Source organism: Delphinus delphis, chromosome 21, assembly GCF_949987515.2.
Source record: "Delphinus delphis chromosome 21, mDelDel1.2, whole genome shotgun sequence".
NCBI lineage: Eukaryota > Metazoa > Chordata > Mammalia > Artiodactyla > Delphinidae > Delphinus > Delphinus delphis.
Genome location: NC_082703.1, coordinates 5,433,927 through 5,459,500, shown reverse-complemented (window position 1 = coordinate 5,459,500; position 25,574 = coordinate 5,433,927). Strand labels below are relative to the sequence as shown.

At 37.8% G+C, this 25,574-nt stretch overlaps 2 protein-coding genes across 5 annotated transcripts in view; both read left to right on the top strand.

The window, feature by feature from the left end:
* Positions 1–18,762, top strand: part of ADAM9 (ADAM metallopeptidase domain 9) — a 101,385-nt gene extending 82,623 nt beyond the window's left edge. Inside the window, exons 17-22 of the mRNA XM_060001458.1 lie at positions 572–652; positions 896–1,001; positions 6,268–6,409; positions 8,071–8,158; positions 14,893–14,960; positions 16,888–18,762. Coding sequence (XP_059857441.1) covers positions 572–652; positions 896–1,001; positions 6,268–6,409; positions 8,071–8,158; positions 14,893–14,960; positions 16,888–16,981 — 579 coding nt within the window. The 3' untranslated portion in view covers positions 16,982–18,762. The remainder of the gene's footprint in view (positions 1–571; positions 653–895; positions 1,002–6,267; positions 6,410–8,070; positions 8,159–14,892; positions 14,961–16,887) is intronic.
* A 2,202-nt stretch (positions 18,763–20,964) lies between these two features.
* Positions 20,965–25,574, top strand: part of ADAM32 (ADAM metallopeptidase domain 32) — a 167,090-nt gene continuing 162,480 nt past the window's right edge. For 3 of the 4 annotated variants that reach the window (XR_009517859.1, XM_060001103.1, XM_060001105.1), the window contains exon 1: positions 20,965–21,059. Coding sequence is in view for 2 of the 4 variants with exons in the window: in XM_060001103.1 (XP_059857086.1) it covers positions 21,002–21,059 (58 nt within the window). In the remaining 2 variants the exon portion in view is untranslated. The remainder of the gene's footprint in view (positions 21,060–25,574) is intronic. The other variant, XM_060001104.1, reaches the window with a different exon arrangement.

Below are 25,574 nucleotides of genomic sequence, written 5' to 3'. Positions count from 1 at the left end.
TCCCGTTGTGGAGCACAGGCTCCGGATGCGCAGGCTCAGCGGCCATGTCTCACGGGCCCAGCCGCTCCACGGCATGTGGGATACTCCCGGACCGGGGCACGAACCCGTGTCCCCTGCATCAGCAGGCAGACTCTCAACCACTGCGCCACCAGGGAAGCCCTCAAATGCTTTTTTGGTATTTATTTTAATAATGACAATTTATGTAAGGTATTATAGTAACAGATTTCCTATCATTGATCCTTTTCTGTAGTAGTGGGATCATCTCTGACTTGAAAAAAATCCATTTGTGAATGTTTTACTTTGAATTTCACATCTATATATGTATGGAAGGAAAGATTATAGTTTTATCTTTGTTTTTGGCCTTTGTGTCATCTTTGATCATTAGTTCTATCTAAATTAGTTAATTTCACTTATTTTTCTAAATTTTCAAATATGTGATATGAGAATTAACTATTCCTGAAAAGTGTGAAAGAATTCACCTATGAAATAATCTACACCCAGGTCTGTTTTTTTCTGGCTAGTTTATTAATGTGTTCAAGTTTTCTTTACTCATTACTTCTTTTTTTTTCAGATCTGTAGAAATTTCCAATGTGTAAATGCGTCTGTTCTGAATTATGACTGTGATATTCAGAAAAAGTGTCATGGACATGGGGTAGGTAATAGCGTCTTTTGGTTTGTTCATGAAAGTAATGCTGAATAATGAGAATTCTTAGGATTCTCTGTAAGACTTCTTAGATTTTTAGATATTGGGGAATTTAGATACCTGATAAATTGTTCATTCTTAAAAAGTGTCTATGGATTTGCATGAATTTAGTCTTTTCTCTTGGTTTCTATTCTTGAGTTCATCATGTAGAGCAACATTCACAATTAACAAAAGTGGTGTTTTGTTTTGAAGGTATGTAACAGCAATAAGAATTGTCACTGTGACAGCGGCTGGGCTCCCCCCTATTGTGAGGCTACAGGGTACGGAGGAAGTGTGGATAGTGGACCTGCATACAATGGCAAGTAATGTGGAGGGAAGTTAGTGTGGTCTCTCAGTGGCCCATGTCAAAAGTGGGGCATCCTTGTCCCTTGCCCTCGCTTCCACATCCGTTAATCTATTTGTGTCTTTATATTTAAAGTTGGTTTCCTGTAGGTGGCCTAGAGCTGGGTCTAATCCATTCTGCCCATCTCTGCCTTTTTTTTTTTTTTTTTTTGCGGTACGCAGGCCTCTCACTGTTGTGTCCTCTCCCGTTGCGGAGCACAGGCTCCGGACGCGAAGGCTCAGCGGCCATGGCTCACGGGCCCAGCCGCTCCGCGGCATGTGGGGTCTTCCCGGACCTGGGCATGAACCCGTGTCCGCTGCATCAGCAGGTGGACTCTCAACCACTGTGCCACCAGGGAAGCCCATCTCTGCCTTTTAATTGAGTTGTTTTGGCCAATTATATTTAATTTGATTATTGATATGTTTGGCTTTAAATCTACCACATTGATATTTTTCTATCACAGTCTCCCTTCATGTGATACTGTGCCATTTCAGGATCCTTCCATGTCTCTCCTCTCAGCTTTTGTGCTATTGTCGTCATACTACATATGTTATAAACCTGTAATACATTGTGATTATTTTTGCTTTAAACAGTTGATTATTTTTAAAAGAAATTTAAATAATAGAAAAGGTCTTTATATTTACCCACATAGTTACCATTTCTGGTGCTCTTCATTTTTTTGTGTAAAGTCAGATTTCCATCTGGCATCATTCAATTTCTGCTTGAAGGTCTTTTTTTCACATTTCTGCTGGTGACAAATACTTTTACCTTTGTATATCTGAAAAAGTATTTTGCCTTCTTCTGGAATGATGACTGGGTAAAGAATTCTAAGGTGACAGTTTTTTCCCCCCCCTTTTACTTCTTCACAGATGTTCCTATGTTGTCTTTTGACTTGCACTGTTTTTCCTGAGAAATCTGCCATCATCTTTTTTTTTGTTTGTTTTCTGTTTATAGTGTGTCTCTTTTTTACCCTCTGGTTGCTCATAAGATTATCTCTTTATCTCTCATTTTTAGTATTTGATTATAATGTACCTTGGTGTGCTTGGGATTTCTTAAACTTTTTGGATTTGTGCTGTTATAGTTTTCTTCAAATTTGGAAAAATTTTGGTCATTATTTCCTCAAATATTTTTTCTTCCTTTTTCCTTCTTTTTCCTCTCCCTCAGGGACTCCCATTACATGTATATTTGGCTACTTGGAGTTCTTTCACATCTCAGTGATTTGCCTTGATTTTTAAAAATTCTTTATTCTTTGTGTTTAACTTTGAATAGTTTCTATTGTTATTCTTCAAGTTCACTCTTCTTCTGTGATGTCTGATCTGCCATTAATTCCATCCAGTGTATTGTTTATCTTAGACATTGAAGTTTTTATCGCTGTAAGTTCTATTTCTCCCTCCCTTTTCCTTTCGTTTTCTTTCTCTCTCTCTCCTTCTTTCTTCCCCTCTCTCTTTTTCTTTGCCTGCTTTCCTTCCTTCCTTCCTCCCTCCCTCCATCCCTCCTTCCCTCCCTCCCTCTCTCTCTCCCTCCCTTCTACTCTCTCTTTCTCCGTTCCTCCCTCCCTCCCTTCCTTCTTTCCTTCCTTATGTCTCTACACAGCATGTTCAATCTTTACTTATCTTCTTGAACATGTAGAATACATTTATAATAATTTCTAATGTCCTTGTCTACTAATTCTATCATCTGTATCATTTCTTAGTTTTGATTGATTGATTTTCTCCTCATTTTGGGTCATATTTTTCTGCTTCTTTGCATGCCTTCTAACGTTTTTACTGAATGCCAGAAATTGTGAATTTTGCCTGCTGTATATTAGGTGTTTTTGAATTTCTATTGCTGAACTTTGGGCTTAAGCTTAAGTGGGCTTAAGCTACATGGATGTAGTACGGTTCTTTTGAATCTTTTTTTAAAGCTCTATTGGGGGGACCTGAGCAGCATTTAGCCTAGGGCTGATTTTGCCCCATTACTGAGGCAAACCCCTTCTGTTTATTCTACTCAATGCCATTAACTATGGAGTTTTCCACTGGAAATGGCAGGAACAGGTATTCTTTCCAGTCCTGTGTGAGTTCTTGGGTTTATTCCCACTAATCCTTTCAGGAGATTCTTTCTCTGGCTTCAGGTGGTTTCCTTACATGCATACACTGATCAGTACTCAACTGAGTATTTGAGGGGAACCCTTTGCAGATCTTTCAAGTTCTATCTGTGCAGCTGCCTCCCTTCTGGTACTTTGCCTGTGAACTCTAGTTGTCTTGGCTTCTTCCTCAGACAACTAGCGTGCATTCCTCAACTCGAGGAGACCACTTGGTTTTGCTTGGATTCCCACACCCCTCATCACAGTCTGTTAACTTTCTCTAGGCAGCAAACTGGGATTGTTGTAAAGCTCACCTTATTTGCTTTCTGTCTCTCAGGGATCGTTGTTCTTTATTGCCTTATGTCCAATGCCATGAAAACCATTGCTTCATGTATTTTGCCTGGTTTTCTGGTTGTTATAGCCGACAGGATAAATCTGGTCCCTATTACTGCATCTTGTCTAGAAGCGGAAGTCAGAACTATGGATATTAATGGCTGTGTATCATTCCATTGATGGATGTGCCATAACTTGACTTAGCTGTTGTCTAATTATTTGACATTAGGTTGTTTCTAAGTTTTCGATACACATTGATAACATTGTAGTGTACATCTTAATACTCATGCATTTTTCCCAATTGAAGTATAAATTGCCAGTTATGGTATTATTAGATTGAAAGGTATAATCCTTTTCATGATTCTTTATTTTTAATTAATTTAATTTATTTTATTTTTTAATTTCTTAAAATTTTTGGCTACATTGGGTCTTCATTGCTGCCTGCGGGCTTTCTCTAGTTGTGGTGAGTGGGGGCTACTCTTTGTTGCGGTGCGCAGGCTTCTCACTGCGGTGGCTTCTCTTATTGTGGAGCACAGGCTCAAGGCGCATGGGCTTCAGTAGTTGTGGCACATGGACTCAGTAGTTGTGGCTCATGGGCTCTAGAGCACAGGCTCAGTAGTTGTGGTGCACGGGCTTAGTTGCTCTGTGGCATGTGGGATCTTCCCGGACCAGGGCTCGAACCTGTGTCCCCTGCATTGGCAGGCAGATTCTTAACCACCACTGTGCCACCAGGGAAGCCCTAGATATGACTTTTTTATGCAGGGAAGCCTACAGGTTTTTTTTTTTTTATGATTCTTGATAAAAATTCCAAATGAAGTTGTGTAATGCCACTGACAGTATGAAGGTACCAATTTTAACATAACCTGGCCAGTGTTGGATGCTTTAATTTAAATTTTGTCTACTTATTAGTGAGTATAAACTGATACATCAAGCTTGCTTTAATTTTTCATATTTTTATTTTTAATTGGGTTGAGTGTTTCATATAACTTTTGGAACAGAAAGTTTTGGTACTTTTACAAATTTAAAACTATGAGGATAATTTCACTGTTTACCACTCGTGTTCATATTTACTATATTCTTTCACTAAAGAACATGAAACAGACAAAATTAATGTTAATTAATGAATTTTTAAAATTATAATAAGACTTTAAATCCATAAGCCATAAAAAATAAGATTGATAAATTCAGCTACCTCAGAACAATAAACTTATGCATGGAGAAAAGCATTGTACCATAAGACAAATGACAAAATGGGGAAAATATTTCCAACTCACATACAGATAAAACTATTCTCCCTAACATATAAAGGCTTTTAGAAACTGAGAAGAAAAAAACCAATAGACCAACAGAAAAACAGTCAAAGGACTGAGAAGAAAAAGAAATACAATGTTTCCTTAAACATGAAAAGTTGCTCAAATCATAGTATAAAAAGAGAAATGCAAATTAAAATCATAAAAGATATAGTTTTTCACCTTCCAGGTTGGCAAACATGCAGAAGTTTGACTCTATAGGTGAGGCTGTGAGGAATTCTTGTATATTGCTGGCTGGCCTTCTAACTTCTAAAAGAAATTTATTTTATTGAAGTATAGTTGATTTACAATGTTGTGTTAATTTCTGCTGTACAGCAAAGTGATTCAGTGATACATGTATACACATTCTTTTCCATGTTCTTTTCCATTATGGTTGATCACAGGATATTGAATATAGTTTCCTGTGCTATATAGTAGTAGGACCTTGTTGTTTATCCATTCTATATATAATAGTTTGCATCTGCTAATCCCAAACTCCCAATCCATCCCCCTCCCTCCCCCCATTCCTCTTGGCAACTACAAGTCTGTTCTCTATGTCTGTAAGTCTGTTTCTGTTTCGTAGGTAAGTTCATTTGTGTCATATTTTAGATTCTGCATATAAGTGATACCATATGGTATTTGTCTTTCTCTATCTGACTTACTTTAATTGGTAGGGTAATCTCTAGGTCCATCCATGTGGCTGTAAATGGCATTATTTCATTCTTTTTTATGGCTGAGTAGTATTCCATTATATATATATGTACCACATCTTCTTTATCCATTCATCTGTCGATGGACATTTAGGTTGTTTCCATGTCTTGGGTATTGTGAATAGTGCTGTTATGAATATAGGGGTGCATGTACCTTTTTGAATTATAGTCTGAATATATGGCATGCTAACTTGTAACCATCACTGTGGTAGACAGGTTTATAGTGCCTTAAAAAAAATGATGAATGCATTCACCTTCTGATACAGCAATTCTACTTTTGGGAAATTATTCTACAGATATACCTGCACCAAAATGATATGACATATGTACAAGTTTATTCATTGTAACATTTTTTTTTGTAACAGCGAAGATTGGAAAAATAAAAGTATTAGTAGGGTACTTACTGACTGAATAAACTACGGGACATCCTTGCAATGGAGTTTTGTATAGCTGTATAGAAAATGAGGTGGTGCTGTATGTATAGTTTGGGAAGATATGTAGTATAGCTAAGTGATAAAAGTAATGTGTAGAATAGCATTTATGCCATGCTACCTTTTGTGTAAGAAAGGGTTAACAATAGAACATATTTTGTTCTTGCTTATATTTACATGAAGAAATACTGTAAGATTATATAAGAAATTAATAAAAGTGGTTATCTTCAGGGAGGCAAAAATGAAGTGGGTAAGCATGAGGAGTGAACAAGACTTCTCAATATATTTCAGTTTATATCAGTGTGACTTTTGAACAATGTGGAAATTAATGTAAAACGTATCATCACCTAGTATGTTCTAGTTAATATGAGTTAACTTCTAATTTAATGATCATTAATGTAAAATCCTTCTCTGTAGAAAAGAATACCGCCTTGAGGGACGGACTTCTGGTGTTCTTCTTCGTCATTGTTCCTCTTACTGCATTGGCTGCTTTTGTCTTCATTAAGAGAGACCAGCTACAGAAAAGCTACTGCAGAAGGAAGAGATCACAAACATATGAGTACTTAGATTATTTTTCTTTTAAATTCATATTAAAAATTTTAAAGTATAATAATTATTAATGATGATAGTCATACCATAGAAGCTGGTTTAAAAATAGGGTTCTAAGTTATCTCTCCATTCTTTTGACATGATTAGCAGGAGTTAAAGGGCAGTGGTGACTCAGCCACCTATTATAATGGTGAGGGGAAAGGATTATGGTGACCAGCCTGTATGCTACTGAAAATGGCTGCTAGGATTCATTTTACTTGACTCTGATTTCTGATAGTGGAGTAATTGGACTACAACTTCTGATTTGGGCTTCGTTAAAAAATTTTCATCCATGTCTATTTCAAGTATCAGTTCTCATAGGAAAAGAGTTCTTCAAGTCTGTTTTGAAAACAGATTTTGTGAATCATCAGCTTTTAAGAAATAAGCTTTGATGGAAGAAAGGGCTGTCATAATTCAGACAGCTGATATTTCTAGTCTGTGTGTTGGACTCTTATACAACTGTCTCTCAGCGATCACTTCTAACATGTTGGCATTGGAATGTAGCATATATTAGCCTGGGCCTTGTAGTCAGATCTAAGTTCAAGTTCCAGTTTGTCCTTTGCTAGAATTATGAACTGGAATAATAAAAAAAGTTTCTGAGCATTGGTTTACTTCCTTTAAAATGGGAATAATGATATTGCCTATCTCTTCGGGTTGATGTGAGGATTAAATGAGGAAATACTAACAAATAAAACCCATAGCACAATGTAATTACTTAATAACTAATCTTTCTTATGATAATGGTCCAAAATGTTCAAATCTTGCCTCGATTGCTCACTTTACTTCATTGCCCTATTTCTAACTTACCTCACTTACTGTATAATGTTTTCCTAGAGTATCCTGATGTTAGCTTTATTTTTCTTAATGTATTCTAAAACAGATTTATATTTCTTTTTTTAAAAAATATAATTTATTGAGGTGTAGCACCCTCGCCCACCCTTTTCTTTGGCCACACTGCACTTGGCCAAGCACTTGGCTTGGCGGGATCTTAGTTCCCTGAATAGGGGTTGAACCCAGGCCACAGCAGTAGAAGCGCCAAGTCCTAACCACTGGACTGCCAGAGACTTCCCCAGATTTATGTTTCTACCCTTTTTCTTAACTTCAGACTGACCAATCCCTATAGATAATTCCCCAGTCTGCATCTCTGAAATTTTAGTTCCATAGCAATAGCTATCTCCTATACACTTCTACCTAGCTGACTTACTGTCATTTCAGCATGTCTAAATCTTAGCTGACATCTTTCCAGCCAGCTTGTTTGCTCCTCTTGGACTTCCTAATATTCAGAGTGACTACTTCAAACCTAGGAATATGCTTTTACTCCTCTCTGATTTCAGGAAGACTTGAGGAGAGAAGTTGGAGAACACTGGCCCAATTGACCAAACTACATAATTTCTTAGAATTTCAGTTTATTTAATTGTAAAATGAGGTTAATAAAACTTTCTAGTACTCTAAGGATTAAAACTGGGTGAAAGCTAATAAAAATGCTGTAAAAATTTTAGTTGTCTTCATGATCATCATCACCACCACTACCAACAACATTGTTCTGTACTTGGGAAAATGCAAGGTCTATGTAATATATCATGTAGAAATGTTTTAATCTTAATTTAGCTCAAAAGTAATTGTATCTTTCAGGTCAGATGGCAAAAATCAAGCAAAAGTTTCTAGACAGCCAGTGAGTGTTCCTGGACATGCTTCTTCAGTGGCTCCTCCCAGAGAAGTTGTAAGTTTAAATGAAAAATTCTTTTTCTTTACTATATTATGATATCAAAGTTTTAAAGATTAAAAAAATTGTTACATCATATAGGAATAAACATAGATAATTTCCAAAGAATTTAGGAGTGTGGTCTATAGGTAGTCTCTGGGTTAGTTAATGGAATACCAGCAGGGTCCGTGGCTCAGAGGAGATGGGAGAAAACATCTAGTCATTGAGAATGTCTTGCCTTGAAACCAAGCTTGGGAAATGACGTGGGATTTATGCTGTCACTGTTTTCTCCTATGTCTGCTATCCTTCTGTTTTTAATGCCTGGCTTCCCCAGGGCATGTTACTGAAGATCTGGTGCTGAGCTCCTGGAATAATAGGCCTAGTTGTCTCAGCAGTGGGACCAGTAATCACTGTCCTTGGGAGTGTATTAGGGAATACTGGGATAATGATATACTTTTTCTAATATGCATATATCCCTAAGAAATATATAATATTACTTTATCTGCTTTTAAACATTATATGTTTTGCTTGCTATCTTACACATATATCTACAACTTGCTTTTTCCTTTAACATTGCTTTGTGATTTGTCCCTAGCAATACGTGTAGCTCTAATGCATTCATTTTCACTATTGATATTATGTTACATAAATACCACACAGTTTAAAAATCCATTTTTCTATTACTAGTTTCCAATTGTTCATTACTATGAACAAAGCTAAGGTAAACATTCTATATGTTTCTCATGCACATCTGTGAGTTCTAGGACTGTACTAGTACAGTGGTTACTATCCACATGTGGCTATTTAAATTTCATTTTAAATTAAATAAAATTAAGAATTCCATTCCTCATTGACATTTTAAACGCTCGATAGATCATATGTGGCCACTATTGTAGGGACACCACAGACATAGATTGTTTCCATCATTGTAGAAAATTTTGTTAGAGAGCTCTGATCTAGGGGCATACAGGAATTAAATTGCTGGGTTGAAAGGTATGTGAATATTTACTGGAAAATGCCAAATTGTTTTCCAAAAAGGTTACACCATTGGGTGTTGTACTGTCACTGGTGTATGAGCATTCCTGTCAAACTACATCTTTGCCAACACTTGGTACTGTCAGACTTTTAAAGTCTTTCCAGTTATGTGGAGGTAAGATGATTAGATATCCTTCTAATATGGAAGGATACATATGGAATCTCCCAGTTCTTCTCCCTTTTCCTTTATAAAAAAGAAACAAAACTTGTTATGCCCTTTTTCCCCCTTAACCATATATCTCAGAGATTTTTCCATATCACTACATATATAGGACGATCACACAGTCCCTACATATCCAAGTTAGAAATTATATATGTGTTCTTTTTCGTCTTTGACATATTTTTTTCCTTTTTTATTGTGGTAAAATATACATGCCATAAAGGTTGCCATTTTGACCATTTTTAAGTTTACAATTCAGCGGCATTAATTACATTCACAATGTTGTGCAATCATCGCTGCTACCTATTTCTAAAACTTTTTCATTACCCCGAACAGAAACTCTGTACCCATGAAGCAATAAGTCCCCATCCCCCACACCCTAGCAACCACTATTCTACGTTTTAAAAAATTGAGATATGGGCTTCCCTAGTGGTTAAGAATCCGCCTGCCAATGCAGGGGACACGGGTTCGAGCCCTGGTCCGGGAAGATCCCACATGCCTCGCAGCAACTAAGCCTGTGTGCCACAACTACTGAGCACGCATGCCACAACTACTGAAGCCTGCACACCTAGACCCTGTGCTTCGCAACAGGAGAAGCCCCACTTGCTGCAACTAGAGAAAGCCCACGCACAGCGATGAAGATCCAACCCAGCCAAAAATAATACATAAATTAAATAAATAAATTTATTAAAAAAATAGTGCGGCCTTGGGGCAGGGTCCTGGTTCCCCCTCAAGGGATATACATAACAAGATCTAGGAAAAAAAAAATTGAGATATAATAGACATAACATATAAGTTTCAGGTATACAACATGATTCAATATTTGTGTATGGTATGAAATGAGCACCACAATAAGTCTAGTTAACATCCATCACCACACATAGTTACAAATTTTTTTTCTTGTGATGAGAATTTTTAAAGTTTGCTCTCTTAGCAGCTTTCAAATATGCAATGCAGTGTTATTAACTACAGTCACCATGCTGTACATTATATCCCCAGGACTTATTCATCTTATGACTGGAAACTAGTACCTTCTGACCACCTTCATCTGTTTTCACCCATCTCCCTCTCCTGCCTATGTCATTCTGCAATCTGTTCTCTGTATCTAAGAGTTTGGTATTTTTTGTTTGTTTGTTTTTAGATTCCACATATAAGTGAGATCATACAGTATTTGTCTTTTCCTGTCTGACTTATTTCACTTAGCCTGAATGCCCTCTAGTCCATCCATGTTGTCACAAATGGCAAGATTTCCTTTTGTTTGGTGGCTGAATAGTATTCTTTTATATATATATATATATATATATATACGCCACAGATGGACACTTAGGCTCTTCCACATGTTGGCTGTTATAAATAATGCTGCAATGAACATGGGGGTGCAGATATTTTTACAAGTTAGTGTTCTCGTTTTCTTTGGATAAATACCAAGAAATAGAATTGCTGGATCATATGGTAGTTGTGTTTTTAATATTTTGAGGAACCTCCATACTGTTTTCCATGGTGGCTGTACCAATTTATTATACATTTGCATCAGCAGTGCACAGAAGTTCCCTGTTTTCCACATCAAAATCAAGGGTTGTAAATTAGTGGTATTTATAGTACCAGTTAGGTACTGTATAGGTTTGGCAATACATTTTTGAAAGATTTTATTTAAAATACATGGACATAGGAAATATGTTACCTTTTAACTAATGGAGTTGATTAGGGCCAAGATAATACTTCATTATTTTTGAATTTAAAAAAATATAATTTTGATTAGGGCCCAGGGAGCCTGCTGAGCTCCCAGGCCGGTCCCATGCCCTCCAAGGCCCCCACTTCCCTCCCCGGCCACATTGGTCCTGGGGACATAAGAGGGTAGGCCAGGGAGATCAGGAGAAGCAGATGGGAGGGGCCCTCCCAGACCCCAGACCAGAGGAAAAGGAGAGGAGGGGAGGGCGTTTGCCCTGCCCACACGAGCCCAGAAAGCCTGCTGGGCTCCCAGGTGAGGTCCCTTGCCCTCTGAGACCAGGGGTGGGGGGCACGCCTGGGCCCCTTCTGTTCCATTGAGCCTAAGCCCCACCCCCTTACCCCCATCTTTTACAGCCCTGTGGGTGCTAAGCATAGGCCCCGCCCACCACTCAAATCTCACCCTTGCTTAGGCCCCGCTCTCCACAGCCAAGGCCTTCCCCCCCGCCCCTTTTTTCTTTTTTTCTTTTTTCCTTTTCCCTCCTCCTCTTTTTTACTATTGTGATACTGATGTACCTTCTGGTTGTGGATTCATCTATATTTTTATTTTTACATTCTTTCTAACATAACTGTTAGTTTCCTAGCCTAATTTTATTTTTTGCTTTGTTATTGTTCTTTTTCTCTTTTTCTCCACCCCATGTGGCTTGAGGGATCCTGGTTTGCAAGCCTGGGGTTGGGCAGAAGCTCCTGCGGTGGGAGCTCTGAGTCTGCACCACTGGACTAACGGGAACCTCAGACCCCAGGGAATATTCACTGGAGTGAGGTCTCACAGAGTTCCTCATCTCATCACTAAGACCCAGCTCTATCCAATAGCCTACAGACTCCAGTATTGGGAGCCTCAGGCCAAACAACCAATAAAACAGGAACACAATCCCACTCATAAAAAAAAAGAGAGACAGCAAAAAAATATGTCATAGATGAAGGAGCAAGGTAAAAACCTACAAGACCAAATAAATGAGGAGGAAATAAGTAATCTACCTGAAAAAGAATTAAGAGTAATGATAGTAAAGATGATCCAGAATCTCAGAAACAGAATGGAAGCACAGATTGAGGTAATACAAGAAATGTTTAACAAGGACCTAGAAGAAGTACAGAACAAACAGAGATGAACAGCACAATATCTGAAATGAAAAATACATTAGAAGGACTCAATAACAGAATAACTGAGGCAGAAGAATGAATAAGTGAACTGGAAGACAAAATGGTGGAAATACTGCCCTGGAGCAGAATAAAGAAAAAAGAATGAAAAGAATTGAAGACAATCTCAGAGACCTCTGGGACAACACTAAACACACCAACATTCGAATTATAGGGGCTCCAGAAGAAGAGAAAAGAAAGGGTCTGAGAAAATATTTGAAGAGATTATAGTGGAAAACTTCCCTAACATGGGAAAGGAAATAGTCACCCAAGTCCAGGAAGCACAGAGAGTCCCACACAGGATAAACCCTAGGAAAAATACACCAAGACACATATTAATCAAACTAACAAAAATTAAATTCAAAGAAAAAACATTAAAAGCAGCAAGGAAAAACAAAAAATAACATACAAAGGAATCCCCATAAGGTTATCAGCTGATTTTTCAGTGGAAAGTGCAGGCCAGAAGGGAGTGGCAGGATATACTTAAAGTGATGAAAGAGAAAAAGCTACAACCAAGACTACTCTACCCAGCAAGGATCTCATTCAGATTCAATGAAGTCAAAAGCTTTTCAGACAAGCAAAAGCTAAGAGAATTCAGCACCACGAAACCAGCTTTACAACAAATGCTAAAGAAACTTCTCTAAGCGAGAAACACAAGAGAAGAAAAAGACCCACAAAAAAAAAAACCCGAAAACAATTAAGAAAATGGCAATAGGAACATACATATCAATAATAACCTTGAATGTAAATGGATTAAATGCCCCAACCAAAAGACACAGACTGGCTGAATGGATACAAAAACAAGACCTGTATATATGCTGTCTACAAGAAACCCACTTCAGACCTAGGGACACATACAGACCGAAAGTGAGGGGATGGAAAACGGTATTCCATGCAAATGGAAATCAAAAGAAAGCTGGAGTAGCAATACTCATATCAGATAAAATAGACTTTAAAATAAAGACTGTTACAAGAGATAAGGAGGGACACTACATAATGATCAAGAGATCAATCCAAGAATAAGACACAACAATTATAAATGTTTATGCACCCAAATAGAAGCACCTCAATACATAAGGCAAATGCTAACAACCATGAAAGGAGAAATCGATAGTAATACAATAATAGTAGGGGACTTTAACACCCCACTTACACCAATAGACAGATCATCCAAACAGAAAATAAATAAGGAAACACAAGCTTTAAATGACACAATAGACCGAATAGATTTAATTGATATTTTTAGGACATTCCACCCAAAAGTGGTAGAATACAGTTTCTTCCCAAGTGCACATGGAACATTCTACAGGATAGATCACATCCTGGGTCACAAAGAAGCCTCAGAAAATTTAAGAAAATTGAAATCATATCAAGCATCTTTTCTGACCACAACACTATGAGATTGGAAATCAGTTATAGGAAAAAAACTGTAAAAAACACAAATACGTGGAGGCTAAACAATACGTTACTAAGGAACCAAGAGATCATGAAGAAATCAAAGAAGAAATAAAAAAAATACACAGAAACAAATGACAATGAAAACATGACGACCCAAAATCTATGGGATGCAGCAAAAGCAGTTCTAAGAGGGAAGTTTATAGCAATTCAATCTCACCCCAAGAAACAAGAAAAATCTCAAATAAACAATACACTTTTAAAACAACTAGGGAAAGAAGAACAAAGAAAACCCAAAGTCAGTAGAAGGAAAGGTGTGGTGAAAACGGAACCCTCCTACACTGTTAGTGGGAATGTAAATTGATACAACCACTATGGAAAACAGTATGGAGGTTCCTTAAAAAACTAAAAATAGAACTACCATATGACCCAGCAATCCCACTGCTGGGCATATACCCTGAGAAAACCATAATTCAAAAAGAGTCATGTACCACAATGTTCATTGCAGCACTATTTACAATAGCTAGGACATGGAACCAACCTAAATGTCCATCAACAGATGAATGGATAAAGAAGATGTGGCACATGATATACAACAGAATATTACTTAGCCAGAAAAAGAAACGAAATTGAGTTATTTGTAGTTAGGTGGATGGACCTATAGTCTGTCATAGAGTGATGTAAGTCAGAAAGAGAAAACAAATACCATATGCTAATGCATATATATGGAATCCAAAAAAAAAAAAAAAAGGTACTGATGAACCTAGTTGCAGGGCAGGAATAAAGAGGTAGACATAGAGAATGGACTTGATGACATGGCGTGGGAGAGCGAAGCTGGGGCAAAGTGAGAGTAGCATCGACATATATACACTACCGAATGTAAAATAGTTGGCTGGTGGGAAGCAGCAGCATAGCACAGGGAGATCAGCTCGGTGCTTTGCGATGACCTAGAGGGGTGGGATAGGGAGGGTGGGAGGGACACGCAAGAGGGAGGGGATGTGGGGACATAGGTGTGCATATGGCTGATTCGCTTTGTTGTGCAACAGAAACTAACACGGTATTGTGAAGCAATTATACGCCAATAAAGATCTATTAAAAATATATACAATCTTAAAAATTAAATATTCTACACTCAGTAGCAAAGACATGTTGAATAAGCGAAGTATTTTAAAATGTCAACATTAATAGTCATCTATTCATAGATTTTTAAATAGATTGATTACTTTTATATGGAAAATAAACTTTATAGAAAATATATTTATGAGTGCACTGTGGTAATAACTTTTTTTTTCCTTTTTAGCCTATATATGCAAACAGATTTCCAGTACCAACTTATGCAGCCAAGCAGCCTCAGCAGTTCCCATCAAGGTCTGAAGTGAATTTGCTTAGATTACTTGACCAGAATAAAACCCAGGGTTAATGTCTAAATAGTTCTCTTGTATTTTTAATTTAATTTAGGACAAGGTATTTGTTGCTAACAGTTTAGATAGAACACAATTTGCAGAAAAACTTTTAAGAGCTTTTATATAAGTTTTGTCATATTAATGCAGTGTCGGAATGAAATTTTAAAGAAGCCCAAACGAGACATTCAACAGCTGCTGTAGCCTTTGGTGTCTGTAAGATTCAGAAGCAACGACCTTTAAAATAACCAGCAATGGGAAATCAGATAGGCTGGACCAGCCTTCTTATTAGGAACAGCTAGAAAAAAGCTAGACAATATAAGAAAATATGTATTTCAAGGCATCAGAAAACTACCAAGGAAGTGAGAGATTATGGGACTATGGTCCAGGAGAGGAAGGCAGTCCAGAGATAATCTCAGCTTTTGGGACCATTTTTCATCCTAGACTGTAAATATCTACCTATTCTGAACGTGAGAGGATAGGAAGCTGAGGAGAGCTTTCAACAAACTCATAGGGATGAGGGGACAAAGACTGGAGCCCTGTCAAGGAGGTGGTACCCTGGCAAATATCCCAGTCTTTGTGTTGGGACCCCGGGGTAAGGGTGAATCAGACCCTCAACTTATTTCCTGCAGTTTTATTATTATTTTTTTAATGTTTGGCCCCCAGTTTAAAAAGCTAGACATATAAGAAAAGAAAATATGACTAAAACCAAGAAAAGCAGACTCAGAGGGTATGCAATTAATATCAGAGATGGACTTTAAAGTAACTATGACAATTACATCAGTGAATTAATAGTCAAGATTGAGAATTTCAGCACAAAACTAGATGTGCTGGACTTAAAAACCTAAAAAAAGAATTAAATGGAAATTCTAGAACTGAAAACCACAAGAAAAATAAAAGACTCAGTGGATGGGCGTAACATCAGCAAGAAAGGAGAAAATTTATTATAACATTTTGCATCACATAAAATACATCTCACCCTCCCCACCCCGCAAAAGTCCTTCAAATTACAGTTGAATTGCACACTGGGTAGTATCCTCAAGTATAAACTTTATTATGCAGTGAGAGTGTACTGAAATCCACCCGAACCTCAGGAGCAGATTATATAAATAGTGAGACACATACTCACCATGTAAAGTTCTAGTATGTTATTGGAATAGAGGTATACTAGAATTGGATGAAGAAGTTAGGGAAGAGTATCCACAGGTTAAAGCATGAGAACTGAGAAGGACTGGTATAGAAGTCATAGCAGGTTTAATTATATTTGAGAGAGCTGGAATTTCAGTTCTATGTATGTATGTAAGGTTTATACTTAGTTGTGATTTGCTCCCCTTAAATCCTAACAGTACAGGAGGTAATTCACATAGTATCTTCAGTTGTCTTTTACAATTTGTCTTTTCTATTTCATGTACTGTCCTTTTTTTTTTTTGCGGTACGCGGGCCTCTCACTGTTGTGGCCTCTCTTCGTTGTGGAGCACAGGCTCCGGACGCGCAGGCTCAGCGGCCATGGCTCACGGGCCCAGCCGCTCCGCGTCATGTGGGATATTCCAGGACCGGGGCATGAACCCGCGTCCCCTGCATCGGCAGGCAGACTCTCAACCACTGCGCCACCAGGGAAGCCCCTCATGTACTGTCCTTTTTAAACACATATACACCAGCACCTTTGTACATTATTGGTTATATACTAGCATGACTTTAAGGTAGTTACTCCATTTTAGACTCCGATTGGAGACTTTTAACCATTACATATCCGATTCATAATGATCTCAGAATATAAGGTACCCTTAAGAATTGTCAGTGATGTCAAGAATGGTGTTATGTTGGGCTTGTAATGAAGGTAGAATTATTTCATATGGTTGAAACATACGATTAACTGTCTTTCTTCCCCCTCACAGGCCGCCTCCACCACAACCGAAAGTATCATCTCAGGGAAATTTAATTCCTGCTCGTCCTGCTCCTCCACCTCCGTTATATAGTTCCCTCACTTGATTGGTTTTTTTTTTTTTAACCTTTCATTTTGCAGACATCTTCAGGGAACTGAGCTAATACTTTTTTTTTCCTGATATTTTCTTGAAAAACCTTTCTTCCTGCTGCAATTATGAATGAAAACAAAATACCACCAAACAAACTTTGTTAATACAGAAAAACAGAACTTGAGTAGTGGGAAATGAGAAACAGAAGAAATGCAGTAAAGCCAGGGAATTTAGAATACATTTTCATTTCCATTACTGAATACATTTTATTCGGTCATCTGTGAGGTTAATGCACGTGACATGGATTATGTTATTTGAACATGTTACTGTAGTGATTTTCAAATTAACTGTATTGGTTTAAGTTTTGTCATTATGTGCTTAAATGTAATTCTGAATTTTGACCTTAGTTATCATTAATGTAGTTTCTGATTGAACATGTAATAATCTAATACCTGTGAAAACTAATTAGCTGTCAATTAATATCTAATATTTTTAATCTTGCACAGACTAATAATCATCACACACTAGAATTTTGTGTATCTCATTCACTACATGAATAAAGGAATACTCTGTCTTCAGAAGAATGCACAAAATACAGAATTAAGATACCATAATATAAATTTAAAAGTGCAAAAACACACTAAAAGTGTGTATGTGTATACTTACACACAGTTATTATCTTCCATTTTAATGAACATTCTATGGATATATGATTCTGTGGATTCTATGGCTAATAGATTCTGTGGGTCTATCAATGGATAATGAATATTAGAAAAGTTAATTTAATAATAGAATTTCTATTATGAATCATGTTAAAGCATAGCATCCTTTTACAATAGCATTATTTTAAATTAATTATAAACTTTAAGGTACGAAGTATTTAATAGAACTAATCAGATACGCTGTTGATTCTTGGCTGTAATAAAAAGCAGGAACAATTATAATATCTTCAATCAATTGAGCTATCATAAAACCACTTGAGAATTTCATAAGCACTTTAATTTTAAGTCCAAAATCTGAAACTTCAAAGATTGCTATTAATATAATTTAGAATGTTTACATTTACTAAGGTGTGCTTGATAATGTCTCTGTTGACACTAATATTTTTAAAGAAATTAGGCTGGAGAAAGGAAGGAAGAAAAAGTTTTCTTAGATAAGTGCAAAAAAGTTAGTGGTATCTGTGAGTTATTGTCCCAGCTATGATAAAAAAATGAATTTTTACTGTGGAAGAAATGGTATGAATGATAAAAATTTAAGCACCTAAATTTTTTTGGTAATTTTTCATAATAAAGTTTATTAATAAGTTTATTAACTGAATTTCTTTAGTTTTTAAAAAATTTTTGGTTTGTGTATACATACATATACAAACATAAGATTTACAATAAATAAAATACTTGAAATTCTGATTTGTGTTGCCCAGTAATTTCTTAAATACTCAGCTATTTATAACCTTATTAATTAAAACATTATACTAATTTTCCAGACTTCTGCCAAATTGTGAACAGTGGCTTTTTGTTAAAAAGAAAAACAGATTGGTTTTGAAGAAGACATATATCTGTCTTCTGAAGATGGTACATTAGTTTAACAATCAGGTACCTATTAAAAATTGTAAACAGTCCCAAATAAAGATTCTTCATTTCAATTTAAATCTCTGAATGAATTAATATACAACCAAAAATGTTTGTGTTTGTCACTGAGATAGTCCCACAGTTTTTGCACAGCTTTGCAATTGTCATTCATATCACTGAAATTTCACAGTTGGTAATATATTAACTATGCAACTTAAAACTTTTTTCAGAATTAGATAATTCCTTGGATCTTTGAATATTTAGAAAGTTTTTCTAAAAGACTGTTGATCAGTCTGAACTTCTTTTGCTTTTATATATATTTTTACATATTTTATATTCTTTTCACTTAGGTTTGTCCTTGATTTATCTTGGATTGTTATTAAAAATTGTAAAATTTCTTGGTCATAGATGCCACTTAAAAATTTGAAAATATTAAAGGTAGTCTTTGCCATCTGCTAAAGATGTTTTAATAATCAAGGATAAATTGTATGTAACTTTGGTGTTGCTGTGTGACTGTGTTCACAAGCTTATTACCTTGTTCGAGGTATCGCATTTTCCCTTTCTATCAGGCAGCTGCCTGGGTCTCTAACCATCTAGTAAAACATGATCTAGGTTTTCTAAGCACAGATCAGATTTTATTAAATTCTATAAATGTTTACTGAAACTCTACCATGTTGCAGGTACCACAGTACATCATTAGGTCCTGTGATATATAAGTTCTGGATGAGACATGCCTCCCATTATAGAGAGAGCCATACACACAAGTAAGAATGACATAAAGTCTGCTTTTTAAAAAATTTAAACAGGAAAGGTTGCGGAGAAGGAAATAACAAAGAAGTGAAATAACTGGAAATCCATTCAAAGTACTTACCACTAATTAACAAGTCTAAGCCTTTACTGTAACGGTTCTAATGCTGTGAAGCAAGATGAAACCAGCTTTTGGCTCAACTACCCCCTAAAAGAAGTGTTAGTCTAGCATTTGTTGTTCCTGTTGAGATGCAAGCTATGTGTATACAGTTGACCCTTGAACCACGTGGGTTTGAACTGCACAGATCCACTTACAAGCTTTTTTGTTTTCCAATAAAAATACAGTGGCACTCCATATCTGCAGGTTCACATCCGTGGATTCAACCAACCGCAAGTGGTAAATAGTTCAGTATCCATGGTTGGTTGAATCTGCAGGTACGGAAATCGGAGGGCCAACATCGGGACTTGAGCATCTGGGGATTTTGGTATCCACAGTGGGTCCTGGAATCAATCTCCCCGTGGATACCGAGAGGCCAGTTGTATTTTTGTTGCCGTGTTTATGCTCATGATATTCTTTTGCAGACTTAGATTACCCTGTTGAAATCCTATGCATCCATAAAATTACATCTCAACTGTGAGTTTAGATGTGGTGATTCCCCAAACGAACTTTTCTGTGTTACCACGGGACCTTTTAGTTTGTGTATCTGCCGTTCTGTTAATTGGTGTGAGAGATTAACTCATTCTTGGGGATTTGAAAAGAATTGAAGGATAGTGCATATACGTAGAGACTGGGAGGTGAGTCTGGGAGGGAGGAGGCATTGCAGTCCAAGGTAATAAGGCAATTTTCATTCAGGAAAGACAGGAAGTCATAAGTAGTCATAGCACTGGGGATAGAAGAAAAGAGGCAGCAGCCTGGGCTCCGAATTTAGAAATTTTTGAATACTATGTTGAGGAATTCGGCCAGAATTTTCTACTGGAACATATGTACTGTAATTATGGGCAAAAATCTTGTCCATTTCATTCATTACATGAATGAATGAATATTTATTGTACTGAGAAGTTACTGAACAAGAGCAGGCCATCACATGAATTTTAGCCAACGGTTTGGGGAGAACCTTTTTGATTGGAAAAAAGTAGACAGCCTGGTTACAAAGTGTATTTGGACAGTGGGTATGGAAAAAAACCATAGCAGGTACTTTCCGAAGATACCAAAATCTACTCACTTTTCCCTTTCTTGGAATCGTTTTAAAATCTATCTGGATTTTTGTTGTTGTTGTTGTTTTAATTAAAAGACCTCAGCTTTAGGAAATATGAATGTATAATTCGTGTGTGTGTGTGCGCGCGCGCGCGTGTGCGTATGCGCATAGTGTTAAATTCACCAAGTAGTGTCTGATACAAAACAGCGCACAATAAATGTTAGTTCTTTTAGGTCCATCCACACGAAGCAAAACGTTTGTGGGGGACGATGACCGCGACGGAGAGGGCTGGGGTGGTCGGGGACCTCCAGATAACTGGCCATCGGGTAGAGCGGACTGCTGGGAAAAGAACTTCCTGCGGATCCGGACGCGCGACTATAAAGGGAGGCGTGCCCTACAGGCGATTGGTGGACTGGGCGCTGAGTACCGGGCGCTCCGGTAGGTGCCGCAGCTTCGCGAGAACGGCGCTCACGAACGGCCAACGCAGTAGGGTTGAAGTCTCCGCTGGAAGACGGGAGTCACGAAATGTTCCGCCTAATGATGTTGCTAGCGGGGCTCCGTGGCTTGCTGACGTCAAGACCCGGTAAGCCCGAGGATGCCCTGTTTGTTACTCCGGTAGGGGGAGGAGGAAGATTTTTCTTTTCCTTCTTTAAACGCGTACCTGCTTGGGTCAAACGGCGCCTCGACTCGATTGAGAACTCGGCGCCCTTCCCTGCTTTTAGGTTTCTTTTGCCAGTCAGGAAACCGGGCAGTTTTTAGGCGCTCCGTAGGGATACAGAACTGACTCACGAGAGAGGAAGATACTTTTAATAAGCTTAAGGACTAAATCTCTGACGCCCTGACTCTCTGAATCTGGGTTTGGGGCAGCCGTTTATGGAGGTCTGTTACGCACTCACAAAACTACCTCACAATTTCTTGCGCTCAGAAGCACCCCAGAAACTTCATGAACTCTACTCAAACTCCAGAAAACTGTGTCTCCTCAGATATCATCTGTTCCAGTATAATTTGTCCTGCATTCAGTAACTTGTCCTGCAATACCAAAAAAATATTCTATTGCTGACATTGTGACAATACGGGGAACAGTTACAGAGAGTCCTCAAAATTTTAAAATATATTAGGGGGGGATTTAGATGCAAGTAAAATTTTAAGATATGTTCTTATTTTCCTTCCCTTTTTATACACTGTTCTGAATCTTCCCATTCTGTGTCAGTACATGGAATATCTTGTCTTCTCCTCCCCCATCTGCATAGTGTTCTGTGGCTTGGGGGTACCACAATTTAGCAGCCAGTTCTCTTATTAAAGGACTGTTGGATTGTTTCCAGTCATTTTGCTGTTACATGCTACACTGCTGAACTCGGACGCACCCCCCGTTCCCCCCACAAAATACCCTAGACCGGGTGGCTTAAACAACAGAGATTTATTTTCTCACAGTTCTGGAGGCAGGAAGCCTGAAATCAGGGTGCTCTCATAGTGGGGATCTGGTGAGGTCTCTCTTCCTGGCCAGTAGACCGTTCCCTTCTTGCTGTGTACTCACGTGACCTCTTCTTTGTGAGCAGAGAGAAGGAGCAAACTCACTTGTCTCTTCTTACAAAGGCGTGAAACCCATCATGAGAGATCCATCTTCATGATCTCATCTAACCCTGATTACCTCCCAAAGATCCCATTGCTGAATACCATCACATTGGGGGTTAGGACTTCCAATAGGAAAGCTGGGGCCTGGGGACACATCTTCACCATAACACCTGCAACATTTAAATACAGTGTTTCTGAAACTTTTCGGAATGTTTCTTTCAGTAAAGAAATGAACAAAAATGTAACAATTATCGAAGTTCTCAGAGAGCTTTTATGTTCTGCTTATATTCGTCAGTATTTGTCATATTAGAAATTAATGTAGAAATTTAAGAATTTTAATTAATTCATTAAAAAATAACAGTAATGTTACTGAACTCAGGTTTGGCTGCTCACGGCTCGAAAGCCAGTACTCGAGAGACAGGTATTGGTAGGAAAGGAAAGGTTGCTTCATTCAGGAGGCTGGCAACCTGGGGAGAAGGTAGACTTGTGTCCAAACACCAGCTTGGTTGTTGATCAGGGGGCAAGAGCTTTGAAAGGGGAGTTTCAGGGATGTATAGGCAGAGGGAGGGGGCTACGACTTGCAGAACAGCACAATCAGCTCCCGCAGTCATGAAATTGGTCATGTGGTGGTCTGATCAGCGTCATCTTGATTGTTTTAAGTTCAGTTAATCTTCAGTTCCAGGGTTGGTTCCCATTTCCTTGAGGCCAGTTCTTGGAATTGTGCAAGATGGAGCACCTTATGTCTTGGCTGCAGTCTGGTCATCACGTAGTTAACTTCTCCCACCTGGTGAGGGTTTCAGTGTCTGCAAAACAGCTCAAAGGACATGGCTCAGAATATTATCTATAGCTCTTGAAGAGGAACTAAAGGTCCTTGACTTTGTTTAATGGCTAAACTATTATTATTTTGTCTTGTTTGACTGCTTTCCTTTGGTTCTGCATTTTTTTTTCACTTCTCTGAATTTATTCTTTGACTAAAGTTTTTCTACAGACAAGAGGCAGGCAGAGGACATTGGATGTGTGTGGGGGGCTGTCCTGGGAAAGCCCCATAGGGTTCCACTCAATTACAGTAATAGACCTATTATATGTTAATGTAAGTAACACATTTAAAAAATAAAAACTATATTTTCCAAAACAAAGAATTTAGAGTGGCATTGTTTTACATTTTGTGAATCTCTTTAAGGTTTGGTTTAATAGATGACAGCTAGATTCTCATATCTACTTCTGCATTCAGTCTGTTGCGGAATGTTTTGTTTGAAGTATATGAAAAAATTCCAGCTTATGTAGTTGGAAAAGGGAGTAGTTTAGGAGCCTTTTCAGGTAATTACCAGTGTTCCTCTTTGGATGCTGCACCAAATACACACTTGATAAATGGTAAAGTTTAGTTGCAGTGTGGAATCTAAAACATATCAATGAATTTTTCTTAATATGTTATGTTAAAATCCATTGGTCTATTTTGAACTTTAATGGATATTTTACCCATTTGTTTTTTTTTTAATACATTACCTTTGTTTTTTTCTTTTTTAACATCTTTACTGGAGTATAATTGCTTTACAAAGGTGTGTTAGTTTCTGCTTTATAACAAAGTGAATCAGCTATATGTATACATATATCCCCATAGCTCCTCCCTCTTGTGTTTCCGTCCCACTCTCCCTATCCCACCCCTCTAGGTGGTCACAAAGCACTGAGCTGATCTTCCTGTTTTACATTTGGTAGTGTATATATGTCCATGCCACTCTCTCACTTCGTCCCAGCTTACCCTTCCCCACCCCTGTGTCCTAAGTCCATTTTCTACGTCTGTGTCTTTATTCCTGTCCTGCCTCTAGGTTCTTCAGAACCTATATATATATATATATATATATATATATTTTAGATTCCATACATATGTGTTAGCATGTGGTATTTGTTTTTCTCTTTCTGACTTACTTCACTCTGTATGACAGATGCTAGGTCCATCCACCTCACTACAAATAATTCAGTTTTGTTTCTTTTTATGGCTGAGTAATATTCCATTGTATATATGTGCTACATCTTCTTTATACCTTTGTTTTAAAATTATTTTAAATTGTGGTAAAATATACAAAACATAAAATTTACCATCTTCAACCATTTTAAAAATGAATAAACTTTATTTTTTAGAGTGTTTCAGGTTCATAGCAAAACTGAGAGAAAGGTACAGAGATTTCTCACATACCCCTGTCCCCACACCTGTACAATCTCTGCTCTAGGCGTCCTGCTCCACAGTGGTATGTTTGTTAGAATTGATGATCCCACACTGGTACATCATTATCACCCCAAATCTATAGTTTACCTTAGGATTCACTCTTGCTGTTTTACATTCTGTGGAATTTGACAAATGTATAATGACATGTATCCCCCAGAGTAGTTTTGCAGCCCTAAAAATCGTCTGTGCTTCACCTGTTCATCTCTCCCTTTCCCCTAAGTCCTGGCAACCACTGATCTTTTTGCTGTCTCCATAGTTTTGCCTTTTCCAGAATGTCATATAGTTGGAATCTTAGAGTATGTTGCCTTTTTCAGATTGGCTTCTTTCACTTAGTAATATGCATTTATGGTTCTTCCGTGTCTTTCCAGGGCTGCATAGCTTATTTCTTTTTAGCAGTGAGTGATATTCCATTGTCTGTATATACCAGTTTACTTATCCATTTACCTACTAAAAGACATCTTGGTTGCTTTCAAGTTTTGACGGGTATGAGCAAAGCTACCATAAATATCTGTGTGCAAGTTTTTGTGTGGACATAAGTTTTCAACTCCTTTGGGTAAATACCAAGGAGTGCTATTGCTGGATCATATGGTAAGGATATGTTTAGTTTTTAAAGTTAGTGTCTTTTTGCTTCAGTACGAAGAACTCTCTTTAACATTTCTTGTGAGGCCATTGTAGTGGTGATGGACTCTAACTTTTTTAAGGAAATTCTTTATCTCTCCTTCAATTCTGAAGGACATCTTTCCTGGGTATGGTATCCTTAGGTGGAATTTTCTTTCTTTCAGTACTTTGAATATACTATCCCACTCCATTCTGGCCTGCAAGGTTTCTGCTGAAAAATTCACTGATAGTCTTATGGGAGTTCCTTTGTACAAAACAAATTATGTTTCTCTTGCTGCTTTTTTTTTTTTTTTTTTTTGCGGTATGCAGACCTCTCACTGCTGTGGCCTCTCCCATTGCGGACCACAGGCTCTGGATGCGCAGGCCCAGCGGCCACGGCCCACGGGCCCAGCCACTCCGCGGCATGTGGGATCCCCCCAGACCGGGGCACGAACCCGCGTCCCCTGCATTGGCAGGCGGACTCCCAACCACTGCGCCACCGGGGAAGCCCCTCTCTTGCTGCTTTTCTTTTTTTAAATTTCTATTTTATTTTATTTTATTTATTTCTTTTAACATCTTTATTGGGGTATAATTGCTTTACAATGGTGTGTTAGTTTCTGCTTTATAACAAAGTGAATCAGTTATACATATACATATGTTCCCATATCTCTTCCCTCTTGTGTCTCCCTCCCTCCCACCCTCCCTATC